General features: G+C 42.4%; 1 protein-coding gene across 31 annotated transcripts in view; it reads right to left on the bottom strand.

Moving 5' to 3' along the window:
* The window catches only part of POSTN (periostin), a 52,269-nt gene that overhangs the window by 31,033 nt on the left and 5,352 nt on the right, over window positions 1-15,884 (bottom strand). For all 31 annotated transcript variants that reach the window (XM_083718718.1, XM_083718709.1, XM_083718714.1 and 28 more), the window contains exons 3-9: window positions 14,784-14,848; window positions 13,182-13,339; window positions 9,539-9,703; window positions 8,374-8,520; window positions 7,232-7,373; window positions 866-1,078; window positions 177-311 (exon numbers count right to left, since the gene is read on the bottom strand). In XM_083718718.1, coding sequence (XP_083574844.1) covers window positions 177-311; window positions 866-1,078; window positions 7,232-7,373; window positions 8,374-8,520; window positions 9,539-9,703; window positions 13,182-13,339; window positions 14,784-14,848 — 1,025 coding nt within the window. The remainder of the gene's footprint in view (window positions 1-176; window positions 312-865; window positions 1,079-7,231; window positions 7,374-8,373; window positions 8,521-9,538; window positions 9,704-13,181; window positions 13,340-14,783; window positions 14,849-15,884) is intronic.

The following is a 15,884-nucleotide window of genomic DNA, read 5'->3' on the forward strand; positions in this document are numbered from 1 at the left end:
AAGACTTATTTGTAGAGTCTGAGCATCCTAAATCTATCAAGGGGATTTCAGTTTCAGTGATTGTAAGTAGTTTCAACTCTCTCATGTTGGACTTCCTCACAAAGTTGTTGAAGAAGATATTTAAGATATCTCTTAAGAGTTATTTTTAGTGCCACCAAGTCTGTCGGTCTACCTACCGGAGAAAGCCCCATTCACTGGAGCTAGCAAGGTATATTCCTCCTCTGGCTTTAAAGCTGCGGCCAAGCCAACCTGAGACACCAGGTCTTTGAAGGTGGTTTGTTGAGGACCAGCAAGCTCTATAACTTGCTTAGCTGAAATTGAAGAAGAAATGGGTGGACAAGCATTAGGTTTCGCTCCAAAACTCTTGCCAAACAGACAAATATTTTTAAAAGGATACACAAGGAATATCCATAGAGTTCATAAATGGGTTACTTCTTCAAAAGAGACAATTAGTTGAGACTACCTGCCTATCTATTCCAGGGGTCAGTTACTATTAGAGAAAGTGCATAGGATTGGAAGTCGCCTGTGTGTCACTCTCAAGGCAAATCTTTAAAAATGTAGCATAAACACAGACAACTGGGAAACACTGGCCTGCGAGCGCTCCAGTTGGAGAACAGCCTTTACCAAAGGTGTCATGGGCTTTGAAGACACTTGAACTCATGAAGAAAGGGAGAAATGTGCTAAGAGGAAGGCACGCTTGGCAAACCCTCACTGTGACCAACTCCCGCCCAGAAACCTATGTCCCCACTGTGGAAGGATCCAGAATTGGCCTCCACAGTCACTTATGGACTCACTGTTAAAACCGTGTTTAAGGAAGACATTCTTACTCGGCTACGAGTGATCGCCAAAGAAGAAGAAGACTCACCGGAGTCAGGAATAAGCACTTGGTCTACTAGATGAATGACACCATTGCTTGTCACAATGTCTTTTCGCTTCACCATTTTGACGCCATTGATTGTCAAGCTTTCGCCATCACAGCCAACTTCGACAGTATTGCCTTCCAAGGTCTCGTAGACACCTCCACTCATGATGGCTTCAGAACACTGGAGAGTATTCAGAATGTGGAACTTCATCAGAGCTAAACAGGGGGAAGAACAGAAAGGACTCAAATGAAACCTGAGGCGATGCTGCAGCCATCTAAAACTGATACGTTTTAGAAAATACAATGCCATTATAAACAGTTAATGTAATGAGTTTTGCTTTTGACATTCATTTCCACTAGAAATGTTCTTAACTATTTAGGGGGAAAGAGAGATTCCCACACACCTTTAGTAGTACCCATATTGAAACATTTGCTATGTGGTTGTTCCAGCTAGAAAAGCGAGTGTGGACTGCACTTGAACAAGACTTTTACAAGCATCATATGCCTTTGGACAAGGGCTTAGCCCTTTGTGAATTTTATTTTGTACCTTGCAACTTATTACACCTACATTAGAATCAAAATCATGAGCAGAAAAATAGCAAAACCATTAAATAGCACATATAGCTAGGGATATTTAGAACATACATTTAAACTGTTTCATTAAAAAAACCCAACCTTGTACATTATCTCTCTGGTGGCAATATGTGACATGAATCAGTAACTTGCTGTTTGTGGGAGGGGGGCAGAGGGAGAGGCAAAAGTTGCCACTTATTTCAGACAGTTCATACCGAGCTGCCAGAACGGTGCTGGTTTCACATATCAATCTCTTAGCCATTCCTGCATTGCAGGGGGTTGGACTAGATGATCCTTGGGGTCTCTTCCAGCTCTACAGTTCTATGAATCTGTGATTCTACTATGTTATGCATGAATCTCAAACCCAATCGCATTTGGCCAATAACCCTACACTAGGGGTCAGCAAACTTTTTCAGCAGGGGGCCGGTCCGCTGTCCCTCAGACCTTGTGAGGGCCGGACTATATTTTTTGGGGTGGGAAATGAACAAATTCCTATGCCCCACAAATAACCCAGAGATACATTTTAAATAAAATGACACATTCTACTCATGTAAAAACACGCTGATTCCCCAACAGTCCGCGGGCTAGATTGAGAAGGCCATTGGGTCGGATCCAGCCCCCGGTTCTTAGTTTGCCTACCCATGCCCTACACGTTCATACCTCAGGTTTCCCAAGTAGCAATGCAGTTCTCCTAATGAGCTGTCACAGCCCAAACATACTATGATGAACTCAGCATCTGAATTCAAAAGCAGAAGCCACAGGAGAAAGCAATATGCAGCAACCCCACTAGCCCCTGTGTGGCATAACAAGTCTTCGTCCAGTTTCTGGAACACTGTGAGGGAGCCAGTCTAATAAGGTTCTTTGAACAGGGAGACCTATAGTAGGGAATTTTAAACTTGGTTGTCTCTCAGCAAGGCTGTTGAAACTATTCTAACCGTTGCCACTATCATAACATAATAATAGCTCTGGATTATAATAAGAGGTTATTACATCTATCATGACTGCAAAACTCATGAGCCCTTAATCAAATAATATGATCCCTAAATTTAAAATGTGAATTGGAGACCAATATTTGACCTGAACTTTTATTTACAGTGCACTTAAAAGACAGCGATGATCTAAGATATTTTAGTACTTGAGGAAGGAAGTTCAAATTCCCCCTGCAATTGTAAAAATGTAATAAGCACACTAATTGACACCTAGATCTGCCTCACAATAGAGGCAGCCCTAAAAAACACACACACACCAAAAAATGGTGACATTTCTCTTTGTGCTCCCCAACTTATTCCTTTTCGATGGACAAAATAGGCTAGTGGCCAGTCAGTCAGTAACTATAGAATCAATTTTGTCCGCCAACCACATCTACCTATTTTAGTGTGAAGCTACTCCCTCTTTTTTCTTTAAAATATCAGTGTGCTTCTGGTGCACTGTGATAACATGGAAAAGAAAGCTTCACTCTTCCCCCCCTTTTATGCAGCATTTTCTGCGGTGCCAAGTGGGGTAATTGATCTAACAGGCCAGTTGGGAATTCCCTCCCGGTAAGACGGTTCTCAGCTGGCATGCGGCAAAGGTGTTAAGAGAGAAGCGGTAAGGCTAAAGGCATTTCCAGACTTTTCCTGCCAATCTTTCACAGGCGCATGGTCCCTCTGAGGTAAAAAACCAACTGGAGTGAGTTATAAAATCGACAGCCAGACCAACAACTAGACCTGATGCCTAGGTAAACTGCCAAGGCACTTCTCTAACTTAAACATCTGACTTTGTAGTTTCCCTTCCTTAGCAGAAATTTCCTTTTTTATCAGGGACAGTGCTTTGGTCATGGTCAAAAACCCCTCAATTTGATTTGGAAATGGCTCTGCTAGAGAATTCTCCTGGGAGAGGTTGCTTTCTCCTCAGAGAGTTCTAAACTGATGTCTTACTTGAAATACCAGGTTTCTTGAAAGACCACTTCCTTCCAAATGTACCTTCTTGAAGCTTAAGAAATCCTGCTCCTGGTTAAGTCAGGAAGGTAATTATGAGCGATACAACCTTTTTGTTAGCCTCACCCCAGGTATGGATTTGTCTTCTCAGAAAAGTTTGCCTGACACCATATTTTTGGTCAGGCAAACCTTTCTGTTTACCCAGGCCTTCAAAGCAACTTAGGTAACCTGGATCTCTGAGTTTATAATTTTGGGACAATTGTGCTCTTTTTGTTGTTGCATTTATTTGGTTTTGATTTTAATGCTGCTATAAAAAGGTAAAGAGACCCCTGACCATTAGGTCTAGTCGTGACCGACTCTGCGGTTGCGGCGCTCATCTCGCTTTATTGGCCGAGGGAGCCGGCGTACAGCTTCCGGGTCATGTGGCCAGCATGACTAAGCCGCTTCTGGCAAACCAGAACAGCGCACAGAAACACCGTTTACCTTCCCGCCAGAGTGGTACCTATTTATCTACTTGCACTCTGACGTGCTTTCGAACTGCTAGGTTGCCAGGAGCAGGGACCGAACAACGGGAGCTCACCCCGTCGCAGGGATTCGAACTGCCATCCTTCTGATCAGCAAGTCCTAGGCTATGTGGTTTAACCCACTGCACCACCAGCATCCCAATGCTGCTATGGTGTATTATTCTTTATTAAATATGAATTAACACCCTTCATCCACAGATCTCAGGGCGCTTCACAACATAAAATTTGTAGTAAAAATAACAACAGCAGCAGCAAACCAATAATTCTCCCTCCCACAACTCATTTAAAAGGTCATCGGATGTCAATCAACCAAAGGCCTGGTTGAAGAGGAACATTTTTGCCAGGCACCTAAAGGTGAAGGCGCCAGGCGAGCCTCCCTGGGGAGAGCATTCCACAAATGGGGAGCCACTGCAGAAAAGGCCTGTTCATATGGAGAGAGGCAGTCCTTGAGGTATTGCGATCCTGAGTTGCTTATTTTTTAGTTTCAAGGTTTTATTATTATTATTACAGTGGTACCTTGGTTCTCAAACGCCTTGGTTCTCAAATGCTTTGGTTCTCAAACTCCAAAAACCCGGAAGTTCGGTTTTCAAACTTTTTTCGGAAGCTGAACATTCGATGCAGCTGTTGGCTGTTGTTTCCGGGGCACCTGCACCAATCAGAAGCTGTGCCCTGGTTTTTGAACATTTTGGAAGTCAAATGAACTTCTGGAACTGATTAAGTATGGCACTTTTGTTTTTGCTATTAATTTTGCATTTTTGTTTTTGAGGCTTTTTCGAGTAAATTGTTTTTGTGACTGTGTGGAACCCAGTTCAGATTGATTGACTGTGTGACTGTGGAAATGGATAAAAGCCCCCCATCCAAACAAAGACTATCATCAGAGCAGGTAAGAAACAAAAAATAATTTTAATTTTTATAATCTACAATATTGTCTTATTTATTTTATAGTACAGTACATTGATTATTGCTTTCATTTTTAGGATCAGTGGCCTCGTTAGATAGTAAAATTCATGTTAAATTGCTGTTTTAGGGATTGTTTTTAAAAGTCTGGAACGGATTAATTCAGTTTGCATTACTGTCTATGGGAAAGTGTGCCTTGGTTTTGGAACGTTTTGGTTTTGGAACGGACTTCTGGAACGGATTAAGTTTGAGAACCAAGGTACCACTGTATTATTATAAGCTGCCCAGAAAACTTTGTGTTATGGGGCAACATGCAACTGCACCAAATAAACAAAGAAATTACACATACATAGTTAGACGCCAGGGGAAGGTGAAGGTTATGACATGATTAAAACAATTGGAGCAGAAATGTTATTTTCAGTCAAATGAGATTGTCGTAAGCTTATAGGAGGAAGATAGCATTTGAGAGATGGTTTCTAGTGAGCACTTCCAGATATCCTGTTGCTAAAGCTGAGCACGACTCCCTCGAGATCCTCCCTTTCTTTTTTCTTTGACATATGAAGCAGGGAAAATTCTTACTCCTACACTGTCTATGTATCAACTGCCCTTTCTTAATGAGAAGAACAGATGCAAGCTGTAACTTGCAGTAACCATTAGCTGTAAAGATTCAAATGGGACTTCCCTTTTCTTTTATAGAATGTTTATGGGATACAAAAGTATACCATTTGAGTAGTTCTGAGCACATTTCAAATGCAGGAAGTTTCATTTACTAGAGCTTAGTTGGTTAGGTTTTGTATCCTCAGCGGTCGCACGAATTACACTGAAAGGTGCTGTTACAGCTTTCTCAGTTTCATCTGCTCAAAGCATAATGATACATAAGGCATATTCAAGAGCTGAAGCTGTTGTGAACATTAATGTCTCATTGCTGCTATTATTTTCCTTAAAAGGGCATGTATGAAAGGTTGTCTTTCTAAGTAAGCTGAAGCTGACCACATGTGTTCTAGGTACAGTTTTTCAGATACCCATAATGTTAGAAAAGATGTGGGAAGACAAGGAGAAGCCACCCATCCAATCATCATTTGTTGTTGTTTGTTGTTTAGTCGTTTAGTCGTGTCCGACTCTTCGTGACCCCCTGGACCAGAGCACGGCAGGCACTTCTGTCTTCCCCTGCCTCCCGCAGTTTGGTCAAACTCATGCTGGTAGCTTCGAGAACACTGTCCAACTATCTCATCCTCTGTCTTCCCTTTCTCCTTGTGCCCTCAATCTTTCCCAACATCAGGGTCTTTTCCAGCGAATCATCATTTACCTGGTAACTTATTTCAAACTCCTTACAGGCTTACACATTATGCAGCGATGGGCTAATGGAAATACAGTGGTACCTCGGGTTAAGTACTTAATTCGTTCCAGAGGTCCATTCTTAACCTGAAACTGTTCTTAACCTGAAGCACCACTTTAGCTAATGGGGCCTCCTGCCGCCGCCGGAGCACAACTTCTGTTCTCATCCTGAAGCAAAGTTCTTAACCCAAGGTACTATTTCTGGGTTAGTGGAGTCTGTAACCTGAAGCGTATGTAACCTGAAGCGTATGTAACCCAAGGTACCACTGTACATTTATGAGATGAGCTGCAGATGCAAGACACTGATGACACTGATAGTTTGGGAACAACTTGCAGAAAGGTAATGAAAGGAGAATAAGTAGCAGAAATTCCCACCCTATGGGGGGGTCCTCCTCCTCAATGGGTTCATCCATACTTTCACTTGACTTTGATTGTATTGTATACCAACAACCTCCCCCCCCCCCCAGTTCTGAGAGCTTTTCTCATTTTTTCCACAGCTGTGCCTTGCGGAAATCCGATCTCGCCCGCTGAATTGAAGATTGGCTGAGCAAAATCTCCCTTTGGATTTTTTTGCACATCCGATAAGGTTCATTTCAGCAGGTAAAATTGGATTTTCGCAAGGCACAGCTGCGGAACAGCGAGAAAAGCTGGGGAATTCATCGGTACACAATACGACCAAAATACTGGTCAAGCAAAAGTGGGAATGAGCCCTGAGTTTTGAAGAGGAAGAATCTGAAGAATGTGTTGGGTTGTGCTGCTGCAAATGGGAGGGCAATACTCCAGGCTCCCCTACAAACACGGCAGATTCAACAGCTATTTATTCCTTTTCTAGGGTTGCCATATTTCAAACAGTGACAATCCAGACAGAAACGTTGTTGAGCTTTTTGGGCAAAATCGCAACATGTGGCAACTCTAACTTATCTCATTTATTAGAGGCAGTTGTCATGCCTCCTGGAACAGAGCTGGATTCAAAATAATTGCACATGGACAATTTTGTCACACTTATTTACAGCAAATGGTCTAACATGGTGAGAGACATATCATGTTCTTAACTATTGCTTTCCAAAGCTGTGAAATGGATTGTCTCTTTTTCTTTTTCCACAACATCAACTTTACAGAAATACCTTTAGCTGCCACCTTGTCGTTCATAATCCTGTTTAAGACTCCACGTGGAAGTTTTTCAAAAGCTTCGTTGGTAGGAGCAAATAGCGTGTATTGCCCAGGCTTCCCAAGAGTTTCCATCACATCTGATGCCATGGCAGCAGTCTTGGGAAGAAAGAGATGCCGTTATTAAGCACCTTGATATTTTAGGTACAGAAAAGCAATATTTTAAATGAGCCGAGTGCGGTAATACTCTTCCAATGGCCACTTAAGACCAGGATTTTTTCATAGTCAGTGGATTGGGCAACTCATAATAATGTAAGAATTATAGAGTTGTTTTTCCTAGATATATACTCACAAAAGTAGCAACACTTACATGCCTGCATTGCAAAGAAGCTTCCCCTACCCCATGTGCTCATTTGGCTACTCAACAATTAGCTAGAAAGCCAAATACATATATTATATTTACATGTATTTTTTTGGTGTGTGTGTGTATAAAAGGTAAAGGGACCCCTGACCATTAGGTCCAGTCGTGGCCGACTCTGGGGTTGCGGTGCTCATCTCACTTTATTGGCCGAGGGAGCCGGCGTACAGCTTCTGGGTCATGTGGCCAGCATGACTAAGCCGCTTCTGGTGAACCAGAGCAGTGCATGGAAACGCCGTTTAGCTTCCCGCCAGAGTGGTACCTATTTATCTACTTACACTTTGACGTGCTTTGGAGCAGGGACCAAGCAACAGGAGCTCACCCAGTCGTGGGGATTCGAACTGCCAACCTTCTGATCGGCAAGTCCTAGGCTCTGTGGTTTAACCCACAGTGCCACTCATGTCCCAGTGTGTGTGTATATATAAATAAAATTAAGGCTGCCGTAGCACAGCTCCCATTGGAGTATTTGTAGTGGCTCCTGCCAATCCAGGATTTGCACAACAGCAGTGGCCATGGAATGGGAGCTGGGAGGGCAGAACACGGAGAGAGAAGCCAGAAGAGACTGGGGAAGAAGGGTTTCTTTATAAAGAAGTTTTTAACATGGAAAAATAGCAGGCAGGTGTCCAACACAAAAGCTAAAACCAAAAAGCTAACTGTGTTTAGATGTGTGCTTAAATCAGGATGCAGCAACTATCAAGGCTAAAGGCTAATGGACGTTCATAATTACGAAGGTAAGCTTACTCTGAGAGATGAAAGATCGTCTTCCACGTCAAGGTAGTCTTGAATGGTATTTCCAACAGGGGTCAGCACACGGTCGATGACATGCACAACACCATTTGTAGCAATTTGGTTACCATGGATGATTCTAGCGCAGTTAACCGTAACAACCTGCATTTGAAGAATGATGCCAGAGAATATTAAGCACAGAACTCGCTGGCAACCAGAAGATTATCGAGAAAGCGTCACACATTGCTTTATTCTTCTAGCACCTTTATGGGATGTGTGATGAGATGTCTCCTATAAAACATTCTGGAAAGAATCTAGCTAGAACACACATTGCAATGAAACTTGTACCAGATACATTTCATGTCCTATATTTGGTAGCAATAATGTTTTTAAATTCTTTAAGGTGAACATACAGAGCAAAATTTAACACTGTGTTAGTGTTAAACTTAGACATTGTTTTTAACCTGCTGCTAGTTTGGTACATCTTTGGTTTTTGTAAAGTGCCTTGAAATCATTGATTAAAAAATGACATATAACTAATAAGAATAAATAAATAGCCATGTCTCACTTGACTGCAGCAGGACCTTAGGTCAACTAACTGAAGCTGCAATCCTTTACCACTTCCCTGGGAGTATGCCCCACTGGGACTTACTTCTGAGTAAACATGCATGGATCACTGCCTTCATCGATCACTGCCTTGCCATGGCGAAGGGGCTTGAATAACTCAGAGAAGCTATGAGCTATGCCGTGCAGGGCCACCCAAGATGGACAGGTCATAGTGGAGAGTTTTGACCAAACATGATCCACCTGGAGCAGGAACCGGCAAGCCATTCCAGTATCCCTGCCAAGAGAACTCCATGGACAAAGACAACTTTGACCAAACTGTGGGAGGCAGTGGAAAACAGGAGTGCCTGGCGTGCTCTGGTCCATGGAGTCACAAAGAGTCGGACATGACTAAACGACTAAACATCTAACATGCATAGAATCGTGCTGCATCTCTGGATCCCACCAAACACCTATAAAAATGAAATTCTATCTAGAAAGTTGAAGTTTACAGCTCTTTCCAAGTTTAGAGCCACATTTATAACATAAATATCACATGCAACATTACAATGTCCTCTATTCCAGGGGCTAAAGTTCATGGTACTATATAAGAAAAAGAATAACTAAACAGACTTACACCATTGGGGTAGTGATTTATATGCAGTTTTTGGTTGTCGTACATAGACACCAGATCCATGCCATTCCTGAGGTCCTTTGTCAACATGCGCTTGTTCACCATGTGGTTATGGAGGGCATTGTACAGTTCAATGTTTACATTTTCAATCAGGCCTTCGTGGATTTCCTAGGGGAAGAGATTCAGTTAGACTTTCCATGGCCATCATCCCAGTCAGCTTGATATACACCAGATTACTCTGCTACAAGTGAAATAATCTTTTCTAATGTTTTTTTCATGCTGATATTCCCTTTGGCAAGCTACAGTACTTCATTTAGCATCCAGCTGCTAAGCTTCTAAGTTTCTTTCATTTGAAAGTACCGCGGCTCCATGAATTACAACATTCATTTATTCATGCAGTCTTGTACATCTTGCCTTCTTTCACATCCCCCTTTGCTTTTCCTTACATGTTACCCACTAATACACAAACATTTTTCCACATTATTTGTGTAGCCAGCATATTCTGCGCCTCAAACCCAACTAAATTTGCAGAGCCTTTCTGGCATCAAAAGGCCATTTTCAGCACTCCTTGCCATTTGTCACCCCAGCCAACATTCTTACGTTGTATCAAGCCCTATCCTGGTCCTTCATCTTTGACCTCCTGATCTTAGCCTGTGGTCAGGTTCTTACGTTTACAGTCATACCTCAGAAGTCAAACACCTTGCGAGTTGAATGTTTTGGCTCCCGAATGCCGCAAACCTGGAAGTGAGTGTTCTGGTTTGCGAATGTTCTTTGGAACCCGAACGTCTGTCGCAGCTTCCATGGCTTCCAATTGGCTGCAGGAGCTTCCTGCATCCAATCAGAAGCCATGCCTTGGTTCTTGAATGTTTTGGAAGTCAAACGGACTTCTGGAATGGATTCCGTTTGACATTCGAGGTATGACTGTATTACTTTGGTGGCCTGGGAGCCAAAGTTGTGTTGTTGCTGCTTCCTCTGCCACTGGGCAATGTGAGAGTATATTAACTTATGGTCTGTGTGTGTGGTTTGGGAGCTGCATGGTCAGGGAAAAAGCAATGCTGTCCAGCTTTTGCCTAAATAATATTGATTTATACTGATAATTTGATATTTTAAGCACTATATTGTTCTTATTTTAATGGAATTTAGAAATTCACGGTTTGAGATGTATTCGATTTAAACGTATTTTAATTTATTAATTTTATTTTGTTATACCTGTTTTGCTGTATGATGTATTGAATATGGGCCTATGGCCGTAATAAATTATCTATCTAATGCTGTCCAGGGTTGTAAAGACTGCGGAGAGAATAACTGGGTGCACTCTTCCCACCTTGGATCAAATCTATGCTTCCAGGTGCCATAAGAAAGCGGCAGAGATAGCGCAGGATAGTACGCACCCCGGAAATGATCTCTTTCAGCTTCTGCCTTCTGGAAGAAGGTACAGGGTTATAAAGACTAGGACTAGCTGCCTGAGAAACAGTTTTTATCCTAATGGAATTTTTATTTTAAACACAATGTAACGTAGTCTCTGTGGGAGTATATTGTATTTAATTATGGGATATCAGAGTTTTTAGGGGGTTAACCAGGCTGGGATAGCTGGGATAGCAGGCTTGTTGGTTTTTGAATGTCTGATGTAGATTTTTTCAATTCCATTGTTCTGTATGGGACAATGACAATAAAGGTTATCGAGATGCCCAAGACCACACAGGTGGTATCCAACATTGTGCTAAGGCACCCGGTCTATCAGAGCAAGCAGTTTGGCTTCCAGACAGAACAATTCCCCATTTCCTCCCTGCACACTCTGTTCCTGACACCTGCCCCCGGTGAGCCAATCTGAGGAGATGGGGGGAGTGGCAGTCCCTGTTGCATAAGCGGAAGTCCTTGCACAGGATTTAGGTTTAATAATGCCTCCTTTCAGTGTTTCCTTTTCTCATTGCCCAGCAGCACCCAGAGCAGTAGTGCGAGATGACCTAGAGCTTTCTAACACCAATTGTTGTGTGGCCCATATAAAAGGGTTGTTTGTTGCAAAAATGTCTGTACATTTTAAATTACTATATTAAAATAAACTGCCTCTGAGGATTTGCAGGATTTTCTCCCAGGTTCTCCCTATACATTTGTAAACCTGGCAATATCTTCTACCCTTTAAATCAGGGCTAGAAAACCTGCAGGCTGCGAAATTCCCCAGTATGTTTTAAGAGGCCCTCCAACCAAATTTGTCATTTTATAAAAATAGTTTTTTTAAAAATAAATGTTTTGATGATGATGATGATGATAATAAAATAATAATAATAATAATAATAATAATAATAATAATAATAATAATAATAATAATAATAATAATAATAATAATTTATTATTTATACCCTGCCCATCTGGCTGGGTTTCCCCAGCCACTCTGGCTGCTTCCAACAAAACACTAAAATACAATAACCTATTAAACATTAAAAGCTTCCCTAAACAGGGCTGCCTTTAGATGTCTTCTAAAAGTTTGATTGCTTCTATGGGACTCCTAAGCAATGCCAAAAGGTTTTTTTGTGACCCCAAGATTTGTCACACACACACACATAGTAAGAAATGTTTTTTTTACTGACCACTCCCACCTATATGTCCCCTCCTGTGATTTGGTGATACCGAAAGGTGTTTTGACCTACAGCCTTGCAAGACCCACACAAAGATGTCCTTTGATTTTTTTAAAAAATGTCCATGCCCACATTCACACATAGTCCCCTGAGGGTTGATCATACTGTAGGTTGATGTGGCCCCTCCTTTAGGCTAAAGGCATTCAGTTCTTTCAGGCTTGTCTGATATGCCCTTCATTCTGAACTCGAAATGGGCCTTCTGTATGCATTGGCAGGGGAAAATAAATGCATACAGGGCCCCAACACAGTCATATGCCTGAAATATTATAGTAATCCTCCCTGGTTTTTCCTTGTAGCAAGGATTAGAGAAATCATACATATTGATTTCTCTGTACATATTGAGTTGGAGATGTGAAGGGTTCATATGAGCATCCATGATCCAAGTTTTCAGCACAGGTAACATCTCCTGGAGGGAGGATATTATAAAAACCCAATGTTCTGCCCCACACACCTGCAACACTAAACTCTGGTACATTAAAATTGGGTAGTTTTTCTTAAATTTATGTTCAGCAGCTGAGTGTTACTATTTCCCCCACCAATAATTAATTTGTATAACTTGGATTTAAAAGGTAAAGGTAAAGGACCCCTGACAGTTAAGTCCAGTCGCGAACGACTCTGGGGTTGCGGCACTCATCTCGCTTTACTGGCTGAGGGAGCCGACGTTTGTCTGCAGACAGTTTTTCTGGCTCATGTGGCCAGCATGACTAAGCCGCTTCTGGCAAAACCAGAGCAGCGCACGGAAACGCTGTTTACCTTGCTGCCGGAGCAGTACCTATTTATCTACTTGCACTTTGACGTGCTTTCAAACTGCTAGGTTGGGAGGAGCAGGGACTGAGCAATGGGAGCTCACCCAGTCACGGGGATTAGAACCGCTGACCTTCCGATCAGCAAACCCAAGGCTCAGTGGTTTAGACCACAGTGCCACCTGCGTCCCTTGCATAACTTGGATTTATATATCCATAAATTCAAAAGCACTTGAAACATTTTTAAAAAATCCATTCTGAAATACGTACACGATCCAAAGCATCCCAGGCTTCATTGCTTGGTGCAAACATTGTATACGAGCCAGGTCCTTCAATCTCTTCTCTCAGTTTTGACATGTCAGAGTAGCGTTGAGTGGAGGTCGCTCCCACAATGCCCAAAGTACCATAGACATGATCGATGGGGGCAACTGAAAAAGACAAGAAACAAGTACACTGTACATTCTGTTTACAACAGGTTTGCCCTCCTCCCCTCCCCTCAGTTAGTGCCACTTCATCTGGCGGAAATCATTCATGGGATTTGCTGAATTAAATACTGCTTGCTTCAGGACCCCCAATTTAGCTCATGATTTGACTTAGGATGCAGCAGTACACAAACAATGTAACAAAGCAGATGTTCAAAGGAAGGCAACACACCATTTCAGGTTGCTTAGGAACTTGCGCACTTTCCACAAGGACACTACTGAAAATAGCGTAGTTAGGTGGTCCACACACAAATGGTCCACTCAAGGGTATGAAAAATGTAGTTGCCATACTTGGGGAGCAGCCAGCTTATGTCAGGGACTGTATAAACACACAAGACGTAACCGGCTGTACTTTTGAATCAATAAGGTTCATTGTGTCAAATTCATTGTGTCAAATTGTAGATTTCAACAGAGGTCTCATAAAGTTCAACGAAAAAAGCAGAAGACCCAGTGGATCAGTTTATTCTCTAGTCAGTTCATGCATAAGGTCCATACATGTATAAGTATCTATTCCACCTGTCTGTTCATAGAGTCCAACAATCCACTTATACATGTAGGGACCTTATGCATGAACTGACTAGAGAATGAACTGATCCACATTTGGGCAGCACGGAGCCTGTGCGCGCCCAAGCCACCGTGTCTCTCCCAGGAGAGTGCCGCCTGGCATTTTGTCACCCCCCTCAGTGGTGACACCCAGGGCAGACCGTCCCCACCGCCCTCCTTCCTCTGCCCCTGGCCAGAGGAATACCTGGCTGAAACATTGTCATTAGAAATTCCAGACCCTCCATCTCCCAGAACCCGGCAACCCTTAAAAGTAGGAGAGCAAAGAACTCAAAGACAGAGGGCATGTAGCAGCACCCGTAGAAGTGACGAATGAGGAAGTGAGAGAGACAGGGGATGGAGATTCACTTGGGACAACGCCATTATGCAAGAGGCTGGGTTCTATAGCCTCTCTCTGTAAAGATTGAAATAAAAAAGGACAGTAAGAAACTTTTTCTTGTCTTTGTACTTTTCTGGGCAACCAGCCGGGAGCTGCTAACAGCATCCTGACAGATTGTCCCAAGTGAACTTTAATTGCTGGTTAAGAGTGTTTTGTCCCAAGGAGCTGGGAGGTGATGGCAACAGGTCGCAACTGCCGCCCACCCTGGGAGCAGGTGAGTGATCATTTTGCACAATATCCCTTCAGTTCCTCATTTACGTATTATGCACAAACAGATCCGTCTCGTGGCCTTAAAAAACAAGGCCTAGTTTTAATGTGTGGCTCTTCCTTAAAGCAATGCTTCATAACATAGCGATGATCTCTCACAAGCTACCTCGTATCCCCACCTGCCCCCTTCTTTTAGGAGAAAAAGTAAGCAAAATATAAGCTTCTTATGTTCTCCAACTTTACCTGCAGGGCATCCTCGTTCACCTTCCATCTTCATATAACCAGGGCAGCATTCATACAGGACAGTTCTACAATATATCAACACAATATATCAATATATCAACATTTTATTTCCCCCACTGTTGACTTGTTAAACTGGCTTCATCATTTTGATTTCTACTTTTTACCAGAAAAGACACAAAGTTACTTATAATTTTTTTAAAAAAAAACTGGAGATTTGCCCGCTCTGTTTGACCTGGTGTTTTTGTTGCTGAATCCCTAAACTTCCCTGAATGAACGAGCTAGTGCCATGCTGTTTTTATTGTAATTTTTACTGTAATTATCTGCATAGTAGTTTTAAGTATATTAAATTTACTTTTTATGATCCCCTCCCTATGTTTTAAAGTGTTCTTTTTTTATTTGTTAACTGCCTTGAGTCCTTGTCAAGAGGAAAAGGTGGGGTATATGGTTAAGGCAATTCTGGTTGCAATGGGCGTATTCAACAACTTCAAGAGGAAAATGTTCTGGCTACAGTTGTACCCTTTCTGAATGAAGATAAGTCTGTGCAATAGGCTACATATATTTGATTAAACATGAAATACTAGTTTATCACTTATTAGGAGACACAGTAAAACTAGTTTACTATTGGTGGCCCAGCCATAGCTTAACCTCTCGGGTGACTTTGCACTCAAAGACGGAGCTACAAAACTGAAACAATCCCTGGAAACAATGGCAGTTGCACAATACAGGAAAATAACAAGTCAGCCAATGATACCAATTCCTAGGCTGACAGGGCACTTCAGAATGCATTGCAAAGGCCCTTTTGGACCATGTATGGTGACCCTGGTCAACTTGGCAGCGCCTTAGCCACAGCGGAAGCAAAATGCAGGTATCTAATTCACATAATAAGACAGGCCACTTTGGGCTCTAGGTCTTTTCAAAGGGATCATGGATGCAACACAAAGACATTTTAAACTTCCTTACTAAACTTACGTACCAAATAGGTAAAGGTAAAGGGACCCCTGACCATTAGGTCCAGTCGTGGCCAACTCTGGGGTTGCGGCACTCATCTTGCTTTATTGGCCGAGGGAGCTGGCGTACAGCTTCCGGGTCATGTGGACAGCA

Source organism: Podarcis gaigeae (assembly GCF_964106915.1).
Source record: "Podarcis gaigeae genome assembly, chromosome: 17".
Lineage (NCBI taxonomy): Eukaryota > Metazoa > Chordata > Lepidosauria > Squamata > Lacertidae > Podarcis > Podarcis gaigeae.